The sequence below is a fragment of the Apteryx rowi genome, unplaced genomic scaffold (assembly GCF_003343035.1).
Source record: "Apteryx rowi isolate R43461 unplaced genomic scaffold, aptRow1 scaffold_156, whole genome shotgun sequence".
Lineage (NCBI taxonomy): Eukaryota > Metazoa > Chordata > Aves > Apterygiformes > Apterygidae > Apteryx > Apteryx rowi.
The window spans coordinates 1334311-1357412 of NW_020447819.1; the positions used below are offsets into that span (position 1 = coordinate 1334311).

The 23102-nt window shown below is 36.7% G+C and overlaps 1 protein-coding gene across 2 annotated transcripts in view; it reads right to left on the reverse strand.

The window, feature by feature from the left end:
- RORA (RAR related orphan receptor A) overlaps positions 1–23095 on the reverse strand; it is a 238314-nt gene extending 215219 nt beyond the window's left edge. For both annotated transcript variants that reach the window (XM_026059343.1, XM_026059342.1), the window contains exons 1-3: positions 23012–23095; positions 21255–21329; positions 20826–20874 (exon numbers count right to left, since the gene is read on the reverse strand). In XM_026059343.1, coding sequence (XP_025915128.1) covers positions 20826–20874; positions 21255–21329 — 124 coding nt within the window. In that variant the 5' untranslated portion in view covers positions 23012–23095. The remainder of the gene's footprint in view (positions 1–20825; positions 20875–21254; positions 21330–23011) is intronic.
- Between the last annotated feature and the right edge of the window lie 7 nt (positions 23096–23102).

Sequence of the window (23102 nt, forward strand, 5' to 3'; positions counted from 1 at the left end):
GATACTTGTACACGTTAGTAAGATCTCCTCTCAGCCTTCTCTTCTCCAGGCTAAACAGGCCCAGCTCTCTCAGTCTTTCCTCATAAGAGAGATGCTCCAGTCCCCTAATCATCATTGTAGCCCTTCGCTGGACTCTCTCCAGTAGCTCCATGTCTCTCTTGTACTGGGGAGCCCAGAACTGGACACAGTACTCCAGATGTGGCCTCACCAGGGCTGAGTAGAGGGGGAGGATCACCTCCCTCGACCTGCTGGCAACACTCTTCCTGATGCACCCCAGGATACCATTGGCCTTCTTGGCCACAAGGGCACATTGCTGCCTCATGCTTAACTTGGTGTCCACCAGCACTCCCAGGTCCTTCTCCGCAGAGCTGCTTTCCAGCAGGTCAACCCCCAGCCTGTACTGGTGCATGGCGTTATTCCTCCCCAGGTGCAGGACCCTGCACTTGCCTTTGTTGAACTTCAGGAGGTTCCCCTCTGCCCATCTCTCCAGCCTGTCCAGGTCTTTCTGAATGGCAGCACAGCCCTCTGGGGTATCGGCCACTCCTCCCAGTTTTGTATCATCAGCAAACTTGCTGAGGGTGCACTCTCTCCCTTCATCCTGGTCATTGATGAATAAGTTGAACAATACGGGACCCAGTACTGACCCCTGGGGGACACCGCTAGCTGCAGGCCTCCAACTAGGCTGCGCCGCTGATCACAACCCAAAATTAAATACTTCAGGTGATATTAAAGAAAATTGTACCAATACTCTAAGAAAAAATATTAAATATAACTTTAAATTCACTGCATAAATAACTTCAGGAAGGAGCCTTCTTCACTGCAGAGTGTATCTCAGATCGCTACAACCAGCAGCATAGTTTTAGACATCTGCCTCCAAGAAGGCTGAAATGTAGGCCTCTTGGGGACAGCCAAAAAAAAATTGCTTTTGTCCGTGCATCATCCAATCCCAACTGTAAAGACAGCAAATACAATGAAATGCTATAATGAAGGCAGTACGTTACAGAGATGGTCTGGTGCAAAAGGTGCTATGCAGCTGAGAACTTGCAAAGCAATGACTCCTTAAATGAACTTGTTCAGAAGCTCTATGATGATTCTTTAGTGAATGACTGAATTATTGCATACAGCAATTAGGCCAGTATAAAGGGTTTCTAAATGTACTGCAGTACAAAACATCTGACTCCTCAGAATTTATCTGACTCCAATGGACCAACAGATGAATTCTGACTGAAGTGAAGTTTCTGTAATACTAGGCCATTTATGAAATGAAGGACAATTTTAAATGTTGCCCTGACAGTCCAGAAAGGATTGGGCATAAATCTATAACTATAAGGTAATGATAAAGCATTACACAACTGCGTCTAAAATAGAGATGTGTAAGAAAGAGAAGTAAAGAGACTGACCGTCTATCCATTGCAGTCCATTAGGAAAACCACAATATAGAGTAGGACAAAAATAAGTTCCCTAGTTGCTTTCAGCCTGTTTACACAATAGATCCTAACAAAGCAGTCTATTCACCTCTCCTTGTGGGAGTACAAATTCTTTTAACGTTAATGATGCTCTTGGTTCACGGTGTCAAGGGATACACATTCATAAATAGTGCATAAATAACAGTCATTTTCAAATTCTAGGACTTTCAGATACATACTTTGCCTTTATTTATCTTTTAATCGCATTTAAAAAACACTGCATAAAACTCACACTAAATCTACATTAATGTTCAAGATCCAGAAAGCTGGTATAAAAATGAAGTCTCTCTCAATCATTAGGCTGGCAATCACAGTGAGGTTTCTAACTGATGTGGTCTTCTTTAAGGGACAATCAAACAATGGGAGATTTGCAACATTGACCATTCACTTACTTATAACAGGCTGATTTAAGACTTCTATTTCTATCTTTTTTAATACTGGATTTCATAGCTTTTGACAGCTTTCAACAAATACTTAACTTTTTTCATACTTTTTCATTATGAGAAATATCTTTAAGATGATAAAAAGCAGTGAAAATTACTGCCTGAGCTACTGAAAGTGACTGTTGAAGCAAAACAATTATTCTATTATGAATTAATAATGCAATTCATCTATAATCTATTATTGAGTGCTTGAAGAATAGTTTGTACTCAAGTGGACAGAAATTCTCTCTAGAACCCATTTACTGAAGAAGATAAATTTAAGGGTAGTGTCACATTTTGAAAAATGTTATTTTATTGGCTGTAATTTTTCATGGTACCTGTGGGGACTGGATGACAGCTCAACACTGCAATTGTCCTTCATGTTGATATCCTTTTTTTAGTTGAAACTATCCTGGGAATATACTAAAAGTGATTTATTTGTCCCTGGACCTGTAAAAGGTTTCAGGCAGGTGAAAATGGATGTACGGCTAGTTGAGGAGAAATAAGAAATGAGCCCAGCATACTTATTTAGCCAGAAAACTAGCAACCAGTGGGGAATATATAATCACTTCACCTTACAACCAAGTAAGACTTCTGACGGCATTGTCTCCTTGCTGTGTGCAGTCAAAACCCAGCCAACCCAGAACCAGCAGCCCACTGTTACAATAATGGTACGTCCTTTGGCATCTATTTTACAGTGTCATCCTCAGAAGCCAAAGATGATGCTGCATGTGCTGCTGTGACTAATTTTCCAAATGAAATAAGCCTCTCGTATTAAATTTTACTAAGAAGTAATAGTCAATGTTCTCTATCAATGGCCTATGAAGCTCCTAGTTCAACAAATTCAGCTAATTTTGAGATATAGAGCCTGTACTTATTACCATACATAGGCCAAACCTACTTAGCTACAGATCTGTAATTCTGTATTAACCCTCCTGACTATTGGGTCAACTGGTACAACAGCCAGTATCAGAAAACATTCCCTCAGCCATAGCAAGCAAGATAAGGAAAAGAAAAGAAAGGCTATAAAGTCGTATTTGAGCTTTATAACATTTTTACACTCATCATACATCCTCCTGAAAGCAGGTTAAAAAAAAAAAAAAGCACATATACCTTTAATTTAAGTAGGTCAAGCATTATTACTATTTAATGAAATTCAGCCTTTTGGGCTCCAGATTTTAGAAGTACTGAGACTACCCACTGTAGTTTATCTCAGGCAGAAGACTACAGGGCTTAGAAGGATTGAAGCAATCTGCCTAGATACATCCAAATGCAGGATCAGATATTTGCTCGAGAAATGACAGTAGTTGGAGACTGTCTTTTGGTTTATTCTCAGCAGGTAACTCACTACCATTAGTATTTAGAATCAACAAAATCCACCTCTTACTGTTAGTGAAAATAAAAAAAATGGAGCAAGTTTCCACAGAATTTCCTTGCTTTTGGGCTGTTCAATTTATTGCACCATGTGTAGATGAAGAAATTATCTACTGAACAGGCCTTATGCACAATGTTTCCTCCTCTCAAATCCAGTTATTACTGCCTAAATTATTCAAGCAAAACATCCCCAATGGCATTGCACTATTTAATTATTTTAAAGATGAGTTATGCAGACCCACTCTAGAAACAAGCAGGTTTTGAAATAATGTGCTCAGAAAAATACTGCTCACAGCATGATTTAAACTGAAACAAAAATACTTATTAAAACAAGAATAGCTTTTGTTTGAAAAGTACAAATGCTTAAGTGTTTCAGTTACCAGGTTCTGCCTCAGAGTGCTGCACTTCAGTAGCATGTATAGCATTCCTTTAATGTATACATATGAAGTTAAAAAGATAATGCAAGACTTAACTAATTAATATATTCTAAGTCCTTTGGCTGAAATTTGGCTATACTGTATTCCTTGGATGAAAGTCACTACAGATATGTAAAGAATTGAGACATTTTTAACAAGACAGAAAACATACCACTTTTGAGCAGCCTACAGCATCATACTTGCTACAAACCATGAACCCTTCCCACAGGTATGGCATAAGTGCCCTTTTACAAACATATATTTTTCACATTTATTTATGCAATGTCAAGTATGACATCTACTATAATATGCACAGTTTGCAGAAGGAGAACAGCGGCATCTATCCATGCTGTAAAGTATGTTCTGGGTATGTTCTTGTATGACAATGATGAAATTATACCCCCTTTGTAATACATTGTCGCTTGTTTGTCCAAACTTGTTACTTTGGCTAATCTCCCAAGAACATTCTCCAAACTCATTTTGGAAATACATTTCAAATATTGAATGCTCATGTTCAGAGAATGTCAACTTATTCCTCATTTGCTTTGGTTCAAAATATTCTCAAGTAATTGAATTATTTTATTCTTCAGAAAAGTTTTTTTGTTGTTGAGGGAGAAATACATATTTTCACTAAAAGCTATCATGAAAGTATCTTTTCCTATAAAATCCACTCAGATGCAGCCTTCAGTCTTTGAAAACAATAAAGCATACTAAAAACACTAAGACAGAGAAAAATTGTTATCTAGTTAAAGTATTTGCTATTACAATTTAAGATATTTCTATTTATGATACTGACAAGGTAAGCTTGAATATTATTAGGTTTTGGTTGGGTTTTCACACTTTTGTTCTTAATTTTCAGTGCTACCATTATAAAATGGAAGCAAATAGCTTTGTGACCAGGACAGTGAAAGGCACCACAGTATTTCCATTAATTTCTTTAATACGGTAGCTTCATTAACCAAACATTATTGCTACCAAATAATTCTACATGATAAAAACTTAGTCATACAGATTCATAAGCAAACACTATTTATTTTTGTCTTTAAAATCAAAACAGTTCTCTTTCCTCAGAGGTAGCAATATGCACTCCAAAATCTCCTTTTTTCCTGCTGTACTTGGCCACCTTCAAAATTAGACCAAGGTAATTATGTGATTAGACAAGGGAAATGATAAGCATGCAGGTACTCATTGCAACCTTGACACTATAATAGAATACAAGACTAGACATTCCTGTCAAATTAACTCTGTAGAATCAGTCAATGTCTGCATACTGAATTATTTTAAACAAAGCAAAACTAGAAAGACTGAGACATTCTGCTATAAAACTGATAGTTTAAAAATAAAACAAATGGATAAAGAACCTCAGAGCATTCCCAAACCACTAAGGTTCCATGGCTAAGATGGGTAATAATTTACCTATGGAAGTAACTATTCCTGTGTGGTTATACTATGTTTTTAATGACTTTTCAGAAAACATCAGATATGACATCTGAGCTGTTGGAATACTGCCTGTCCCTGTTATGATGCTCCCAGAAGCAGTAACTTGTAAGGATGGAACAATCTGGGATGTTTTTCAGTCTGATAAATATCTTGATAATACTGGCTCTATGCTGTTTTGAGAAGCATAGAGCTGTAAGGGGAAAAGTTTTCTGAAAGTAAGAGCATGGAGTTTTGATTCAACATTGTTCAAGGCCACTCAAGTGGATTTCAGGTAGTCTGCTGCTAAGCTTTTGAGTTCAGCTCTCAAGTGCAATGTGCTCTAAATACATGACCTGCATTGAACCGCTGCCCTAGCAAGCTGTAGCTATTATTCACTTCACAATACAAAGTCCATAGTACTAGAAGCCTGGATCTACATGATATATTATCTGCTTTATGAACACCACTTGCTTTAAGAGACCACAGCCATCCAAACTATGCACAATACCATTTATCAACTACACCTCACAAAGACATTTTTCATGTCCTCCACCTCTTTTTCACCTAGATACATTTCTTAGGCCAAACAAGAAGAGAAAAGAGGGTCTTGTGTGAGACAAACCTTTGGTGTTTTCTGTCATAGAAGACTTCTCCACTTAACTCCCATTCCTTCCCCAATAGGGCTGAATTACAATCCCTGTCCAATGTTATCAGTCTTTATATGTCCTATGTAATTAATAGTTTATGGACTGACTCAATGAACTGAGAAGTAATTACTAGTGAAGTGAGAAATGTATCTCTAAACAAATGTAATATTAGTTTGTCTCTAGTGCTTTTTTCCTTGATCCCATGTAACCTTACAGCAGCAGAACGAACTAATTGACTGTTCCATTAGAGATTAAGGATAGATTTTGTGGTTTCCTAATAGAAGCTATGAATGGCACAGAATAATTAGCTGAATCATATTTCTCCTTCCCCCCCTTTTTTTTCTTTTTTTTTAAATTCACAAGACACTAATGCTCATCCATTTTACATTTGATGACTGGGTATTTGAGGCCATCTTATAATGTAAAGACAATCAAATATTTATTCTCAGATGAATAAAGAAAAGATGCTTTCTTGACACACTGGCGTACTACAGCTGTTTTGTCCACAGAATAAACAGCTGAGCCTCTAACGATGAGGTTACAGAAGCATACGGATATATATTGAAGATAATACTACATGAAAGGAAGCATTAAAAAAAACCTTCATCACTATCACTTCATAGGCAACCACTGTAAAAAGACAATGAAAGTAAATTCTTGCTTTGTTCTGGTCAGGGTAAGGCAAGTTTTGAATGAGTAGGGCAAAAGAAAGAACAATAAGACTAGTGATGAAATTAGTCCACTCAATTTTATAAATAAGGAGGATTGCGTTTGAAGGAATCTTCCGAAACATTTATTCCACATTCTTTCTCATTCTTATATACTTCAGTGCCTGAACTGATGTATAAAGTAACATTCAGACAGTAATCTGGATGTCAAATAATGCGATATGGACTAAAACAGCCATCCAAAAGAAGCCTTCACACTTCTATCGGTCCATCCCTCACGGGAACTCCTTTTGTATCAAGTACTAATCAGAACGCAATCATTCCCTCCATTACGGTGAAATTGTTTAAGGCTCCAGCAGTCTAAGTGAGTTTTTGATACTGAAACTATGTCATCTCAAATCTCTGCATTTTCTCTAATGATCTCTGATAGCTTGTATTTCTGGACAAGGGTATCTTTTTCACACGTGTTGGCTCTATTCCAGAAAGAGGAATCCATTTCTCAACATGAGGTCACAATAATTTGGTACTGAAGCCAAGTTAATCAGAGAAACGTCACTGTTCCACTCGAGCAATCTATAAACTAGGAACACTCAGCAATTTGCTTGGTACGTGGTGTGAAATATACACCCCAAATTTTGCAGGCAGGTCATATTTCAGATGTCGGATTTATGTTACCAAGCACTGTGTGGTGAAGAATTAATTTTCCCTCCCAAAAGTACTGTAGGCATGAGTTCATTCTACAACTCATCATGTTTGCACATCTGTCCTGGAATGTACAGACCAGGTGATCAAGTGTCTCTAACTACAATTAACTATGTCAACACCACAAAGGAAAACTAAAACAAACCAAAGTGAACCACTGCTAGCACAGTGAAAATCCATCTTCCAAGCAAGACATTTATCAGGGAGTATGATGTTCAACATACTGTCTTTTTTAGTAGGAAAAGATTTGGGGACTTTCCTATATTCAGGATAGCCAAATTCTCTTGCCGTAGATTACTTTCATATACTATTTAAAAAAATCAGTACATCTCAACTTACACATTAACCCTTTCAAGCCACACACCTGAATTTTCTTTCAATGCTTATTCTCAGTGTTTCACATTATGATCCTTCTAGTACACTAACAAAGAATCATTTAATATCAGATTAATAAACTGCCTTTCTTTGATATTGAGGTATGGGGGAACTAATGAAATAAAAAAGAGAAGTAGGGAGTACATTATTTTCACAGTGCCCTAAATTCTGTCCTTCCCCTTGCACCTTAATAAAGACAGATGTGATCTCTTCCTGTTGGGCCAACTGTTTAAGAAGCAAAATTTCTCAAAGCAGAAGCTATAGATATAAACTTCATGTTTCTCTGCTGCATGGTGAGAAGGAATTATTCACGGGAACGTAAGGATTTTTTTAATGAAGTTTGACTAATCCAAAGACTCACTGGGCAAATTGTGAAAAATCTGCCTTCAAGGATATCTTCTCTGTCATTCATCAGTGGGCCTGATCTTCTTTGAGACAACTGTAGGTAGTACAAACTACCTGCTAAATACTAAATGGATGTGTGTAAATGAGTCCAAGACTTTGCAGTGCTAAATTAAAAATGAGAAATTTCACAATCTCCCCTGAGGACAGTTTTAACAGATGGCCCAGAAATAATTAATATTTTGGTAATAGGATCTTACCATTTCATATGGCCAATAGAGGGAATAAGAAACTAGCTGTAAAAACAGCTAGCTTCTCTTCTCAAAGGAATTCTTCAAAGGGAACCTGTTTCCTGATCTTCAGTAGAGGAAAAAAAAGTGTCAAACAAGAATTTCAATATTTTGAAGAATTTTGTTGTACCAGAACTCCAGCTTTCTTTTTAGGTTAATCAAACCTTTGAGGGTTTAAAGTCTTTGGTTTTAGTAGTCTAGCAGCTTCCTGCTGCTTTATAAGTACCCATTTGATGTACACAAATCACCCTGCTTGTAACAGAAGTTGCAATGTCAACAGCCTGCGTAAAGCTTTAGGCTTAGGCCATTGCTTCTTTGGTAATCTCCCTAACTATTCTTAGGTTTAGATTTAAATTATGATATTGCAAAAACATTTTCTTGTGCTTTTAATACGGTTATCCAACACTTCCTATGCAGGGTTGTACTACAGTAAATTTATAATTACACTGTTGTTCACCTTAAAGAAGATTCCAACAGGTTTTACACTTAAAAGATAAAGAGAAGCAATAACGGGCACATCTGTAAATTAAATAGATGATGGAATGCCAGGGGAAATTATGGCAATCTGAAAAGTGCCACAGACAGGAAAGATGTCCGTGAACATTAAGCATTCTCAACAGGATGGACCAATGAGAACTGACTGAAGCAAGAGACAAAAATGGTTTAAAAGTAAAAAGGGTGCAAATTACCTGAATGAAGGCTATATAGGGCCTCTCCTATGATCTGTCCACTGTTCACTGCCAATTATGTAAACAGCTTCTGTATGTGGCCGCATCTATGCTCATACGAGTAAAGAATTTGAATCTGGACATTTCTTTTTAAGTACACAGTCATTTGATCCGGATGTGCAAGCAACTAATTTCACAAAGCAGGAAGCATGATCTCACAGACCAGCCTTACAGCAGATCTTGGGTGTATGTGAATGAAAACCCAGAAGAAATTTGCTCCCATGTTCAGGTTTTGCAAATGTGCATTTAGCCATTGAACAGAACATTTGCATCTTCATTTGCTACTCAAGGATAGTGGACACAAGAACATATCTGGAGTTTTGATACTGAGAACTGCTTAGAAAAAAATACAGATTTTGTGTCATGTGCTGGAAAGAAATATTTCAGACCCTTAACATCCCATTCTTCTACCTGAACCTAACAGAATTAGGTATCAGTACTTTTGAAATCAAAATACCTATGACAGATAGCCAAACCAAAAATGTATCTAGGATGCCCTTTTCTTCAAAAGAACTATGAAAGTAAGCTTAACCAAATCCATTAAAAAACAGAAACAAAAAATATTTTTCCAGTGTTCAATGCTGATTCATTGAAATTAACCTCTAATTAAGGTTAGAATACTATGAAGTTATGCAGGTACCTATACCCTTTAACTATGAAGAACTGATTCTTTCCATTTTTCTTTATTTTATTTATAAAAGAGATAGGAATAAAAACGTATGACTCCCTTATTTTTTCCTGTTTAGATTTTCATTTTAAGTCTGATTAATCTTTATTATATTATGAAATATGTCAGACTTGGTTTTAGTACAAACACACATTTAAAATCTATCAACAGATGTAGAATTTCCTTAATTCTTGCCTGAATATAATTAATCAAGAGTACTTGTTATAATGTGGCAACACAAACCAACCACAGGCGAGGAAGGTTTTTTAATTTCTTTTATTCTTCCCATGGAAAAAAAAAAGGTCACTGACAAATACAAGGTGTGAGTGAAATTCAGGATATTTAATGTCACTCTAAATTGCCCCAAAAATGTGAATTTTTAAAAATTTTGAAGGAACTTAACTAAAGAGAGGAAAGCAGCTCTTCAGCATGTCTCTACTACTAAGGCAAAAATTGCATTGTGCTCCAGGATACAATACTACATTATGGTGTTTGACAAAAGGCAGTGAGATTTGCCACTTAAATCATCTGGATAGTCTGTGCAGCAAACACAAACTGTGTAGCTTTAGACTAAGTACATTGATTGGAATTAAGGAAATATTTAAATATAAATAATAAGAATAAATTAAAAATGTGCAGAAGTCCAATTTGCCTTTAAAATACTGTATTCACATCACTCCAGTATGCGCTATAATTTTTATTTTTACTCAAAACAGAAAAACATTACTCTATTAATATTAACACTGGTTAACAGCCATGGTTGCTTTCTGTAGCAAAGCCAGCAGATGAATTAACTATGGTATCAACTACACAGACAGTTCTCCTAGATCAAGGAAGAGACAGTTTGACAGGAGAATGATGGGAAATCATGTGAATGTGATCCAAGTTCTTTTTAGCTAAGCAGTGTGACACCCTTTTATTAGACCAAGACATGATTTGTAATGCAGCCTCATTTTCCTAGATAACTCTGTAAACTGAGCACACATGCAAAACCAGGGAACCTAATCAGAAGAACTGGAAAAACTGATGGAGCTAAACCACTCTCTGTAGAGTCTCAGTACTATGGTTGCCCTTTACTTCAAACAGCCAGTATTTGATGCTACTTTTTACATTTTGAAAAGGGATGTACTGTTGGATATTTTTTAATTGCTCATAAAAAAAGCAAAAAGCAATGCAAAGACATTTCAAGAAAGCTTGTTTATCCCTCTTAATTAGCTTATCCACAGTAAAACCAGGACTTTCTGATCACCTGTGCAAATTATTAGAAAATGGAGTTAAATCTAAAAGTGGGCATATCTCAAAACCTAAGGAAATGTCTTCATGTTCAGAAAGTACAATGAAAATACAGAATCTAGTGTAAATAGAAAGCAGGATCAGTTTTCACAAACTGCTGAACAGGCCACATAACACACCAAATGAAATCCAGACTCTCAATGCCCTGCGGGCTAGAAAGAGAACTGGAGATCCAGGAAAATCCGAATGTTCCTACTTTTTCACAGTAAACAATTCTGATTGACTTTTCTTCCTCATTCCTGTACATACACGAACCTCATTAACAAACACGCATCAAAAAGGTGCTTGAGAACAAATCAGGAATTGCTCCTTTACAACAAATCAGAAGTTACTGAGAAAATCTTCTATAAAGACTATCAAAACAAGTCCCTTAAGGATCAGTAGGAGCTAAATCCTCTCTCAAAGAGAATTTTTTCAACAACAGTAAATGGGTTTTAGTATCTGAAGATCTTAGAAAATACACTTTTTTCCCCTCTGAGAAGGCCATCTGAATAACACTGCATTCTTCAGAAGCACAGATTCTATTTCTTCCCTTTTGTTTTTATACAAGCTCTACCTTTCATAGCAAATACAGCATTTGGCAGCACTTTAAAGCAACAGCATTGATGCTTTTTTATTTCACTGGTATTATCATAGGCTAGGAGAGCCTTTAGGAACATTTGCCTAACATGAATGAAACAATTAACAAGCTTTGAGCTACCTAGGTATTTTTAAACAATAGCCTACATTATGTCTGAAAATACACTGAGAGTTAAATTTCAAATTTTTTTAAATACATACAAACTAAAAAAAATACATACAAACTAAAAAGCCCTATTTGCTTGTCATACAAGTCAACATTTGCTCTTTCACTCTGTAAGAAATTTTTGTTGGAGACTGGTTTTAAGCAGTGAGAATCTCGACACATGTCAAAGCCTTTAAAACTCACAGTTTGAGAAATTAATATTTAACATGCTGTCAATGAACAGCCATCATATTTATTGTCTTAAAATCATTTGGACAAGTCTTTCATTTTGACTTGTCACTTGAGCTTACATCACTAACAGAACACAGTGTCTGTCTCTACACTCCGAGCTATTGTGAAGTAAATAACTGCAATCAATAAGCATTAGAAACAATACAAAATTTTCTCCATACACAGAGAATAGTCCAGTGAGATGTGCCAGCATGATCACATTCACATCCACCTCCTGGACTGTAACAATAAGCTTGCTTTTCCCAAACATTCTCATTATTGGAGTTTACAAAGCTGCTCTAGATTGTATGCTCTTAGCACTAATCAATAGCAAGATAGAAAATCACTTATACGTTTAGCTTATGAATGGACCCCCTTATTTGCCAATGTTTATGTTTCTCAAATACTGGCTGAACATTTTCCAGCACTCAATTTTCTTTTCATCACAACAATTCCTTTCCAGAACCAAATATATAAAAGCTTCAGGTTGGCAAATTATGTACCCCCACAACCATTAATCAACAGTTGGTGCAACCTAAAAGCAAACAATGGTTTAGTTTCTATGTCACAGGTGGGCCATTAAGGAGAAAAAGAGGCAGCTGTTCATTGAACTGGAGCATTTCTATCACAGAACTTGCAGTATTTCCTATGTAGAGAGGGAAATCTCATCTAGTAATGGCGTAAGACTAGCTATTGTACATGGAAAGTATCCAATGACTGCAGGCAGCCAGTCTACCAGTGCACTGTTGCACTGTGTCAGTTGCCTGAAAAACAGCATGCCATATAAAGTAGTTGTACAACACTTGTTCTGTCCATTTTTTTGTGCCAATCTTCTGTTGCATCTAAAAACCATAAACCTGTAAATGTTATCATACTCTGATTCAGCAAATGAAGAAAATGCATGAGTCTAATTTAGCTGATTGAATTCATGAACTGAACATTAAGTTTATGCTGTTTTTTTGCCCTAAACATCTAATGCAAAATACTTTTATCATTAACAGCAGAGAATGGCTAAAAGAATCTGAACTCTAATGCAGAACCTTTCAAATGTAGAAATGTAGAGCTCAGTCAAAAAAAAAAACCCAAAACAACAAAAAATGAGAAAAGTAACCAAGTAACCTCTTTCTGTTTTGGAAGACTGTTTCAGCTTTTTATTCAATTGCTGTTTTTTGTTATGAAAAAAAAGAACACAAAAAAACCCCTACGGATTGATCATAAACAGTTCACCAAGTTCACCAGTTCACCAGCACTGGTGATTAAAGTTGGCTTGCTTAGCAATTCTGGAACAGTGAACCATAAAATAGAGGATGTTCTCTGATCACATGCAAATACTTCCGGTGCAAATGCTGATAGATATAATCCCAAAATTTCATTAGTATGAAGAACTGAATTCAAAACTTTATACCTTGTGACTTCTGTTTTCTAACAGCATATATGAACTCAAAACACACACATCTTCTCTCAGAAAAACCTTGTTCCTGGAGATCCTGAGAAGACAAGCTCAACTGGCCTACTAACAGACTGTCAGCAAAATGAGAGTCTCCAAATGGTCAGTGTCACTATTAGGCAAGCATCACAGAATCAGAAACATGTTAAACCACATAAACTTATTTCTCCTGCCTGCCAGACTGCAAGTTCAAGAATTTTTATAGTCTAATACAGCTACAAGAAGCACTGGCATTTGCAGTATTTTTATATAATCTATAAAACGGGAACAGCTACCTCTTTATTACCTTGTTGCTTCACCAATCGATACACTTGAACGTCTACTGAAAAAGAAAAATCTGAAATCTGAAAAATGTGTACAAGTTAGTACCTTAATCTACATGTTTTCTTTGTTACCAAAATGGCTGAAGGCCCAAATACCAACACTTAAGTCTGATGAGACTACATTGTCCAGTGCTGCTTACACAGCGAACGCTATGGCCATGCATGCATTAGAGCCACACAGACATAAAGACAGTACGTGGATCAGCCGTAAAAATATGGATACTGACTCTTTAAACTATCCAGGAAACTCTTAAAAGTGTTAATCCAGCAAGCCCAGTCAAAGGTGTTAAGAGAAACATGCTTATCCAGGCATTAGAGCCATAGCTCAGAAAGAACAGCTTTATAAAGAGGTTCTTTGAGAAGGGCACTTGCTCTTAACAGCTATGATAGACACCTATCAGTATCTATAGGTTGTTCTGCTTAGCTTTGAATACACCTAATGCTTGCAGATCTCCTTGTATGTCTTAGGAAAGGGAGCTAGAAGAAGGTTATAACTAGTTTTCCTCTCTCTATTGGAGGAAGTTACCAAAACTCGTCTTTTTTAACATAGCATCTTGATAGGAGAAAACAAAACCCCAAGAGTTATGGATGAGAGACAAAGTGTGTAATTTTAGTTTAGAAATGCGAAGAATGAAGATATTCAATCAGTAGTTTACCTGGGGGTTTTATAGTTGGTCTATTCTGTTGGCAAAGCAAAACACTGTTTCTCTGTACCACTACAATTTTAGAAGACCCACTGAAATTCAGTAATGTAGATTAAGGGTGTTTTAATTTACCTGCACAGTTTGCTGTACTCTAGCAGCGCTCTTCTACACGACAAGAAGTAAACAGATAGCATGATTTGGTGGCACTTTACATTAACAGAAGTAAAGCATAAGTGAATGTCCACTTTATGCATTCTTGGGAATATGAAATATTCCCATGTAATTCAAATTTCTATATATTACCACTTTTACAGAAGCATGCAAAAATAAATTAACTTATGAGAAAGTATTTTTAAAGAAGTTTTTGCTGTTGCCTATGCATGTATTCTTATACAACAGGTTCTAAAAATTTTACATAAGGGTTTCCATTACATATAATCTTTTATGAAAATTTCTGTTATGTCATGTTATTCATTAACAGATCAACTCAAGGTTTAAAGAAAATAATAACCAATATATACTGTTCCAGGCTAATTCTTTTTGAAGCCTAAATTCTAAAGCTGTAGCCCTTAGACTTCCTGAGAATTTTCCAATAGATGCAACAAAATAAACTAGTAAATTTTAAGCTGATGAATTATAAGCATCCTTCTCTATTCAAGTATAATCAACAGAAACCACAAACTGTCAACTACAACATTATAGTTTCACTCTAATTGTAAAGAAGAATGCCAAACCTCAAAAGGAACCAATGAGAAGCAGTGCACGTTCCCTCGCTGCATCCATCTGTATAATACACTTGAAGTGTTATATGCTACTCTACACTAAGATGTGTTTTTCTTCAGGCATACCAAAGGGAGATCAACTTAAAATACATACATTACTCATTAAAGATGCTGACAACACATTTTTGCCAGTTAGAAGTTCCTCCCTTTCAGACTTTTTTTCTTTAAAATCTCTGCTAATAAAAGACATTAAATAAGGAAACATATGAGCTGCCTAACTTTAGATTCAGAAGTTATAGAGTTCTTCTGAAGCGCATGATTTCTTGAGACGATACTTCAAAATACCATATACCTTAAAATCTCATATTACACATTTGCCAAGACAACACACAGCCCTACTGGTTATTTTGACTTATCTGAACTATAAAAGACTCATTAACATTCCCTGAAATGGTGACAGTTCCTTGATTATTCTAAAACTATTTTGAAAACATGAAAACAATACGGAATTCTTCTTCTCCCTTTATGTAAGGCTATAAGCTGATTTTAAGTCTGCAGAATAAATCATGGACTTCAGATATTTTTCAGAGTCATCATTACGTTAATACACACTTAATTCAATAATTAATTTTTGGAAGCATCCATAACACAGACTTTAAGTCCCACTTTTCTAACTTTTAAATAAAACCACCTTGTGCTAAATCAGTGATTTAGTGAGGCACACTAAAGCTTTAAATTTGGACAACTTAGCTCTCACTAGCACACAGCTATTCAGCTGCCAGCCTCTCTGAAAAGTACTTTCATTATAGATCAAGCCCAAATAACTAGTACCTTTGCCTAAAGTACCACAGATTAGGTATAGCCGTCACCCCAGGGAACTCCCTTAGCTCCCGGTGCCTCTGCAGGAGCTGCCCTTTGTCTTGCTATGATTTTCAGAAGTACATCTCATGGCATTGTGGTAAGCTGAGACCTTTATGACTCTTTTTCACTAGCTCGGGCAATGAAGTTCTATGATATATGCTGCATCCTCTTTGAAAAGTGGTCTGGTTACATGTCAGAATAAAAATTTGGTCTCTAACTCAAGCAGCAGGCTAGCTCAGGGCAGTTTTAGCTAGATGAGGCTGCAAGCACCCACCAGCAGAGAGAACTGTGTGCATAGAAAGAAAGCGAATTAAGTAAGAACCAAAATAAGAATCTAGACAAATTCAAAGTGAAGCCATATCATAAGAAACTAAGAATTTCAAATAATTTCAAGAAATTCAGCAGATGAATCTTATAGGACTCTTCATCATTTTCATTGAAATGACTCTCAATAAAATCCTTAAATATACCCAAGTTGTCAGTGAGTGCTGAACAGGAACTTTTGAGTGCATTTATAAAGCTTCTCAACAGGGAAAAGCATCACATATTATTAAGCTTATGAACCTAGTCACACCAGTCTTCATACCAAGACTTGCAAGATATACTATGCTAAAGCAGTGGCAGATGACTGTTATTCACAGACATTCTTAACTCTTTTACCTGCTTTGGAAACACAGTGGAATATGAAAATGATGGTATCACAGACAGAACCTGAAGTTTTCAGCTGTTAGAACAAATACGGCAGTACCAATATTGGTCTAAAACAACCATAGATAAGCATGAAAGGTATCAGAGCTGTAGAAACAATGTTACTACTGCCAGTTACTGGTTTGCTTCCTGTGACAGTTACATAATAGTTTGCTAATTTTGCTTAAAGCTCTTATTCAGAGGAGTTATATCAGATAGTAACCTCAGACACTACACTGATTTGCAAAATGTAAAAAGTATACCAATTTCTTGCTGTTTATAGTCATTTCATCCAGCATGAAAATGAGTGAGTGATTCATGGTTTTGGTACAGTATACAGGGCAAATTTGTGGAGGAACGTGAATGCTTCTTTCAGACAAACCATCACATTCCACAGGGGTCTGGACAGAATCTGTTGTTTTAGATACACTGACTGGAAGCATTCTGAAGTACCACTGTTTCTGTTCTAATTTGCTAGGTTCTCTGCCTGTATTTAATCTAAAGATTTTACCTTAGCTTACTAAATAATTTCAAGCAGAACAGGTAGTTTTCTAGCTTTGGAGATATTTAGGTTCAAAAGCAAGAAGAAATTAAAGATACTAGGAAGAAAATGATTTGTGTTAGTGGGATTGCTGATGCACTAGAGATACGAAAAGAACTACTAGACAGGGTTGTGTACTCCTGGAATGGGAACATACTGCACCAGTAGAATACATATTTTATGCCCCAAATTACTTCAGAATTATTAATTACTGGATGGTTTTTGTACAGTTGTTTACATAGTTCCATTGTGTAAGAAACTTTATAGAAAGCCTGTAGAGCTAAAGTTCTGGATTAGTAGGCAACTGTAACATATCTCCAGATACTAGATGATGTTAACTTTGTGGAAGGCAAACTCTGTGCTACCAGTTTGAAAGACTGAACAAAAAGTTCAAAAACGTTCTTCTTCAGATGATCACACAGAAATAAGTAGCCTTTAACAAGTAGCTATAATATAGTTCTCTCAGGACTTCCCTTGATTTCAGGAGCACATAATGAAGTCCATGAGTTACAGCAAATGTGACTAAGAGCACATGAAAGCAGACCTTATAAAAACATACTCAGTGATCAGAGACATGCTTAGACAGAAATTCTCCACTTGTAGTAAACTTCATTGGAATGCAACTGGCATTGCAGAAGAAAGATTCTTGTGCTTTTTACATAAACACATTTACATAAACACACAGAATAAGAATGATGAGTAAATCCCACTCCCTTCCAAATTAAAAACCAGTTATTCAGTTACCTTTTTGATCCATCTTTTTACAGCTCTGAGTACAGCTCAAGTAATCAAAGAAGTTCTCTGCAGTAGAACTGGCTAGCTGAAAAATGTTTTCAGACAACCAACCCAAAAAATTATTGAGTCAATATACAGAAAGCTGTGACTGTAAGTCAGTCCTTGATCTTGTTGATAGGTTAAACAAACACCTGGCCAGCTCAAAAACCTGATTGTTGAATTATCTTCATTCACTGCAATCAAAGTTACTATAAACTCCCTCAGAAGCTTTTTGAAATGTTCCAATTACAAAGTTACAGTCAGAGGAAACCCCTCTACTAGTTATTTTCCAATCAGCACCCTCTGAAAGACGGATTCTTTAGAGACAACACAAAGAAGAGGATAAGGAGAATTTGAGAATTGAAATGTTATAAGTATTAATAGTCATAAACAATGCATGCTAGAGAGAGTTCAAAGTCCTTACACACTTTGAAAATACCTGACCATAATGTTTCTTGACACCTTAAGGGATATTTCTTTAAAACATATTCTCAATTTGAATCTCTGAAAACTTCGTGCTGGTTTGCATATTTAATTGAAACACAGAAAAAAAAATAGTACGGTGCATCTAGCTAAGACAAAAGCAGAAAGCAAACAACAATCAACAGAAAAATACATAACTGAATCATTTCCAGGGTAAGAACTTCTGTGTTATTTCTTTTTAACATAGATTGATGTTTGCATATAGCACAATTCACATCTGCTTGAAACAGAAAGAACTGCGTAAGTATTTGAAAAGCCAGCTCAATGGAATGTCCTGTCAAACTCTGGATTTAGATAACAAAGATGATTGTTTCTAGAGATCAGTCTAGGGCCCACTACTAATCTATGGACACACCGGTTAACCCTGTTACTACTACTTTTCACCTGTCCTTGCTAACGACTGACAAATGAGGCTGGCAGAAATAAATTACTGCAAAAGGAAGCCATGCATTTGGATTTGCAACTGTATGTACTATCGAATACAACAAACTGTCTGGAACTACTTGCTTCTATAAATATTTACTCCTCAGAAAAGAGGAAACTAGGTAAGGAAGAGATTCTCCAAGAAACACAGAATAAAGGAACTTAGATAAGGACAAATAGATGAGGTTGTAAACCTCTGAGAGCCTTCCATTTCATGTAGGTGGCTACCTAATTTACTTGGGCATATACCAAAGAAACCACAAAAAAAAGCATGAGAATTAACTTAAATTCAACTTTAGAAAGCCCAGCTCTTGCTGGTAGTATGGCTTGGCATGAACAGCGACAAACGTTTTGGTAACAATTATACATTTCTCTAAGAGAAACGAGAGGAAAGTCCACATGACTCTTACAGATGAGGAACAGTTACCATTACCTTTGCATAGAGATTCAATTACCACTGAAAGAGGAGGGAGTTCTATCATTCACTAAAAGAACTTTAGGTCCCAAGTTATATAGTCTTTTATATAATCAGGTTACTAATGTACTTGCACATGATTAACAATGAAAATACATGAAACAAGCATTTTTGAGAGATGGGACTAAGTCTTCTCACACTCTGGTTTTAAAAACAGGTCCAGTCAGATAATAAAAATCAGCATTCAACATGTTCTGATCACAGCAACTCATTTTTTCCATGGCAAACCCCCCAAAACGAAACTTGGAGGCAAACTTTGCCTCAGAAATAAAGTAACACAACAACTTTTTTATGCTGCCATCTGGTGGGATTTAGTGACAACACCATCTACATTTAGCAAAAACTAAAACCAATGATCTGTACTTTCCATCCAATTTACCCTACTGAAGAGTTCTTCTTTTTGATCTGAGTTTTTAATCTTACTTCTCTCTTCCATATCTTCTTCACCGGAGATGTAGAAGCTATCTTCAGTAGTAACTTTGGTTTTGGCTATGGCTGCAAGAAGTACAACACCACTCCTGGAGTAGAAGACTACTGCTTTTCATCAGTTTTGTATTTGTCAAGGTTGAGTCTGTTATCATCAGAAAGTAAGACTAGTAACAACAGCAGTTATTAAGCATGAGCCCACTTTCATAGTTAGACTGTGTTTTGTGGTGCTTTAGTCTAGCTAGGCTTTCAAATGACCCAGTATTACCATTTTCTGTTTTTCAAGCAGGCCTGTCTTCCCCTTCAAGAAAGATTAGAGATAAAGAGCAAATGAGGAAGATCAACATTATTTTCACTTTGTAAGAAAGAATTACAATAGGGATCTTCTGAAAGGGGATTCTGACACGCTGAGCAGACTGCTTTATGATGTATATCACTTTTAGGCATGATTTTTCCCTTCCTCAAATAAAAACTAATGAAAATAAAAGGTTGCATCTATGTATAATCTCCCAAAGCATTTTCGCCATTAACTGTTTTTGCTGCAAACAGATGTAATGCTCTTTGAGAAAAATGCAAAGCAGCCTTTTTCTAATTCATACTGTTAAAATCATTAAATAATAATTAAAAAAAAAAAAACAGGAAATGTCCCACAAGCAGTAGCAGGCACTCAAATGAACAAATGCAACAGCTGACAATGGACAAGCAAATGATTCTACACAATATAAATGTTAACTAAAAAAGAAGAAACAAAACCCAAGTCAGTGTTTTTTTCCTGATAAGCAAGTATCAGGGAAGAAATAAATCCATTATTTGAAAATCTAAACCAAGTATGAGAAAAAAACCCACACTTTCTCCCCACATAACTAGCCAGCTTGATTGGCCACTTCAAAATCTTGTATTACTACCAGCTCACCAACCATATAATTCTAATTTGTTATCACAAAGCAGGTACTGTACATGCTTATTTAGGCCATCCACATGACAGGGTAATTTGTAGTTATACAATTTCATGGTAATTATAGTTGGAATTACTAGGTACAAACTGGGCATTTCCAATGTAATTACCAAAAACTGACTACTAGAGGCTCAGTATTGACGTGATTAGTAGAACCCTTGCAAAACAAAGCATTATGTAAGACTGACTTGAAGGGAGATTGTTTTCCCCCCTCTTCCTTTATATTTGTAATTGACAAAGAAAAAAATGCTAGAAGTTGGAGACTGACGCCAACATTTTTTTGGTGTGGGTGGCACTTACCTGCTATGAACCGATACCGGTGCTGATTCTGCCCCTTCCTATTTGTTATCTAGGAGGACAGAATTTTTCCAATATTAGCCCCCTCTCAAAGAATTTTATTTGCTTTTCTTCACCTTAATTGCCCAGTTTCAGAAAGACACCAGTACTGCAACCCGTTCTGGTATATTCATTATTACACAGTTTCTGCTTGCGTTACAGACAGAAGAACACACCTGTAGTTGTGCAAGACTGTGGGGGGGAAAAAAAGGCTTCAAAACTTTAGATCATGAACATGCTCCTAGCTGTATCTGATTGATTTATGTATAAGTGGTGCAAGAATTAAAGGAGGGTTGGGGCAATACACATTCTGTAAACTGTTTTCCATGAATTACCTTCAGTTCACAGTTCATAGTCTCATCAGAGAGAATTAATTCAGGGAAGCCTACTCACATGGTTACAGTATCTGAAGCCCAAGAGATGGTGCTGTCTTCTCATGCTGTGATGATTAAGCCTTTGTATCAACATCTGGAAATGAAGCAATGGGCACATGCAAATATGCAGAGCATAAATTCAAGCATCCCAGTGATATGACTAATAATAATAAATAGAACCAGGTAAGTCAATAACTATCCTAAGGCAGTGAAAGACTAAATGAGACACTCGTAACTAAAGCAAAAAAGACATTTTCAAAATATGTCTTCCTATTAAGGCAAGAGTTAGATACCATGTATGAAACTTTAGCTCTATCAACAATAAAGAAAAAAGTTAGCGTAAATAAACTTGAACGCAATTTTAAACTGAAATTGTTTTGTTATAGCTGCTCGTCGTGTACAGACATTCTACCATACCCACTATGACATGCTGCAAACATATGCCAATGGTTGCAGACAGCAAGCCAAAATTAGATGAATGTATGAAGTCAAACACCTGAAAAACTGACAACTAGGGAAGATGGAAGAAGCGATGAGGAAGCAGCAGGTCCTCAAGGTTATTCAAAGAGCCTCATTCGTGGAGCTGTTTCTCATGCTAATAACGCAGCCCCAAACATTACAAGTACTTTTTAATCAAAATTTAAGAAATGAGATTGAATACCAGTGAATACTTTGAAAGATTTTATAATGTTCAGTTTTCTGTGTACTATAAAAAAGAAAATACAAGGCCTTATAACTGAAAGTGAAAGCCAGTTAGCTGGGGAGAAGATACTACAGGAAGGACACAATCATAAAACAACAAAACAAAAGAGATACTCCTAAACACTGAATTCCCAATCAAGGAACGGAGGTGGGGGAACGGGACGCTGTGTTGGAGGTGGTTCTGCCTAGTTCATTGGAACTAGATATTAACTATAGCTGATTTCAGAACTGACTGTTAAAAGGTGCCTGCAGCAAACTTTTTCTCTTACTGCTTTTTTTCCTCCCCTGGGACTTTTGCTGCCTGTATAGCTTCCCTCCCCTGCAAGGCTCTGCTTCCTTACTGCACAAGTAGTTGCTAATACTTTGGCAAGACAACCAAGGGTGGGAAGGAACAGAAAAAGGCCTAGAAGCAACACTCACATTTAAATTACAGAATGAAGGGAGAGGAAAAGAGAGGTAAGCGAGAATACGCAATACACTTTCTAGCACAGGCCAGAGCCTTGTAGAAACAGATTACCAGGCCCCCTGACCAGGTTTCAGCTCAGAACAGTATAAAAATATGTTTTAATATTTAAAGACTAGACCTATCCAGTGTAGAACTGCTGCTCCATAAGGCAGCAAACCCAAGCAAATCTGCAAGCACATGTTTCCCCTCAACGGTTTGACCTTGCTGCAGTGGTTTGCTGGGGTGGGGGGAGACAGGGACTGCTTGGGCCCTGCTAACTGGGCAGCTGGTTGACAGAAAACCTCCCAGTTTGGGTGCTAGGCTGGCCACTGCCTGCTTATTGCCAGCACTGTATGTCCTTGCTGAGGAATTAGGGCTGGAGAGGTAACCAACTCGAGGTCTGCTGCCGCTCATCCTCATGGGCTGCTCTGCCATCCACAACTGAGCTAAGGGGCTTAGGTTTTCAGTCATCCTCCTTTGCTCTTAAAGTCTCTGATCTCTAGACCAAACCAAAAAAAAAAAGTCACCTTGACACCTCAGAATACAGCCTAAACGATATCATTTCTACAAAAACCTGAGTATGCTATAATCACATGCTTGCCAAATCACACAAAAAATGAGAAACCTACACGAAAATAAAGCGTCAGCGTCCGTCACCGGGCAGACCTGCAGCGAGAGATAACTGCTGAGACAACCTAACGGCCGCTGCGCGTGGGGGCG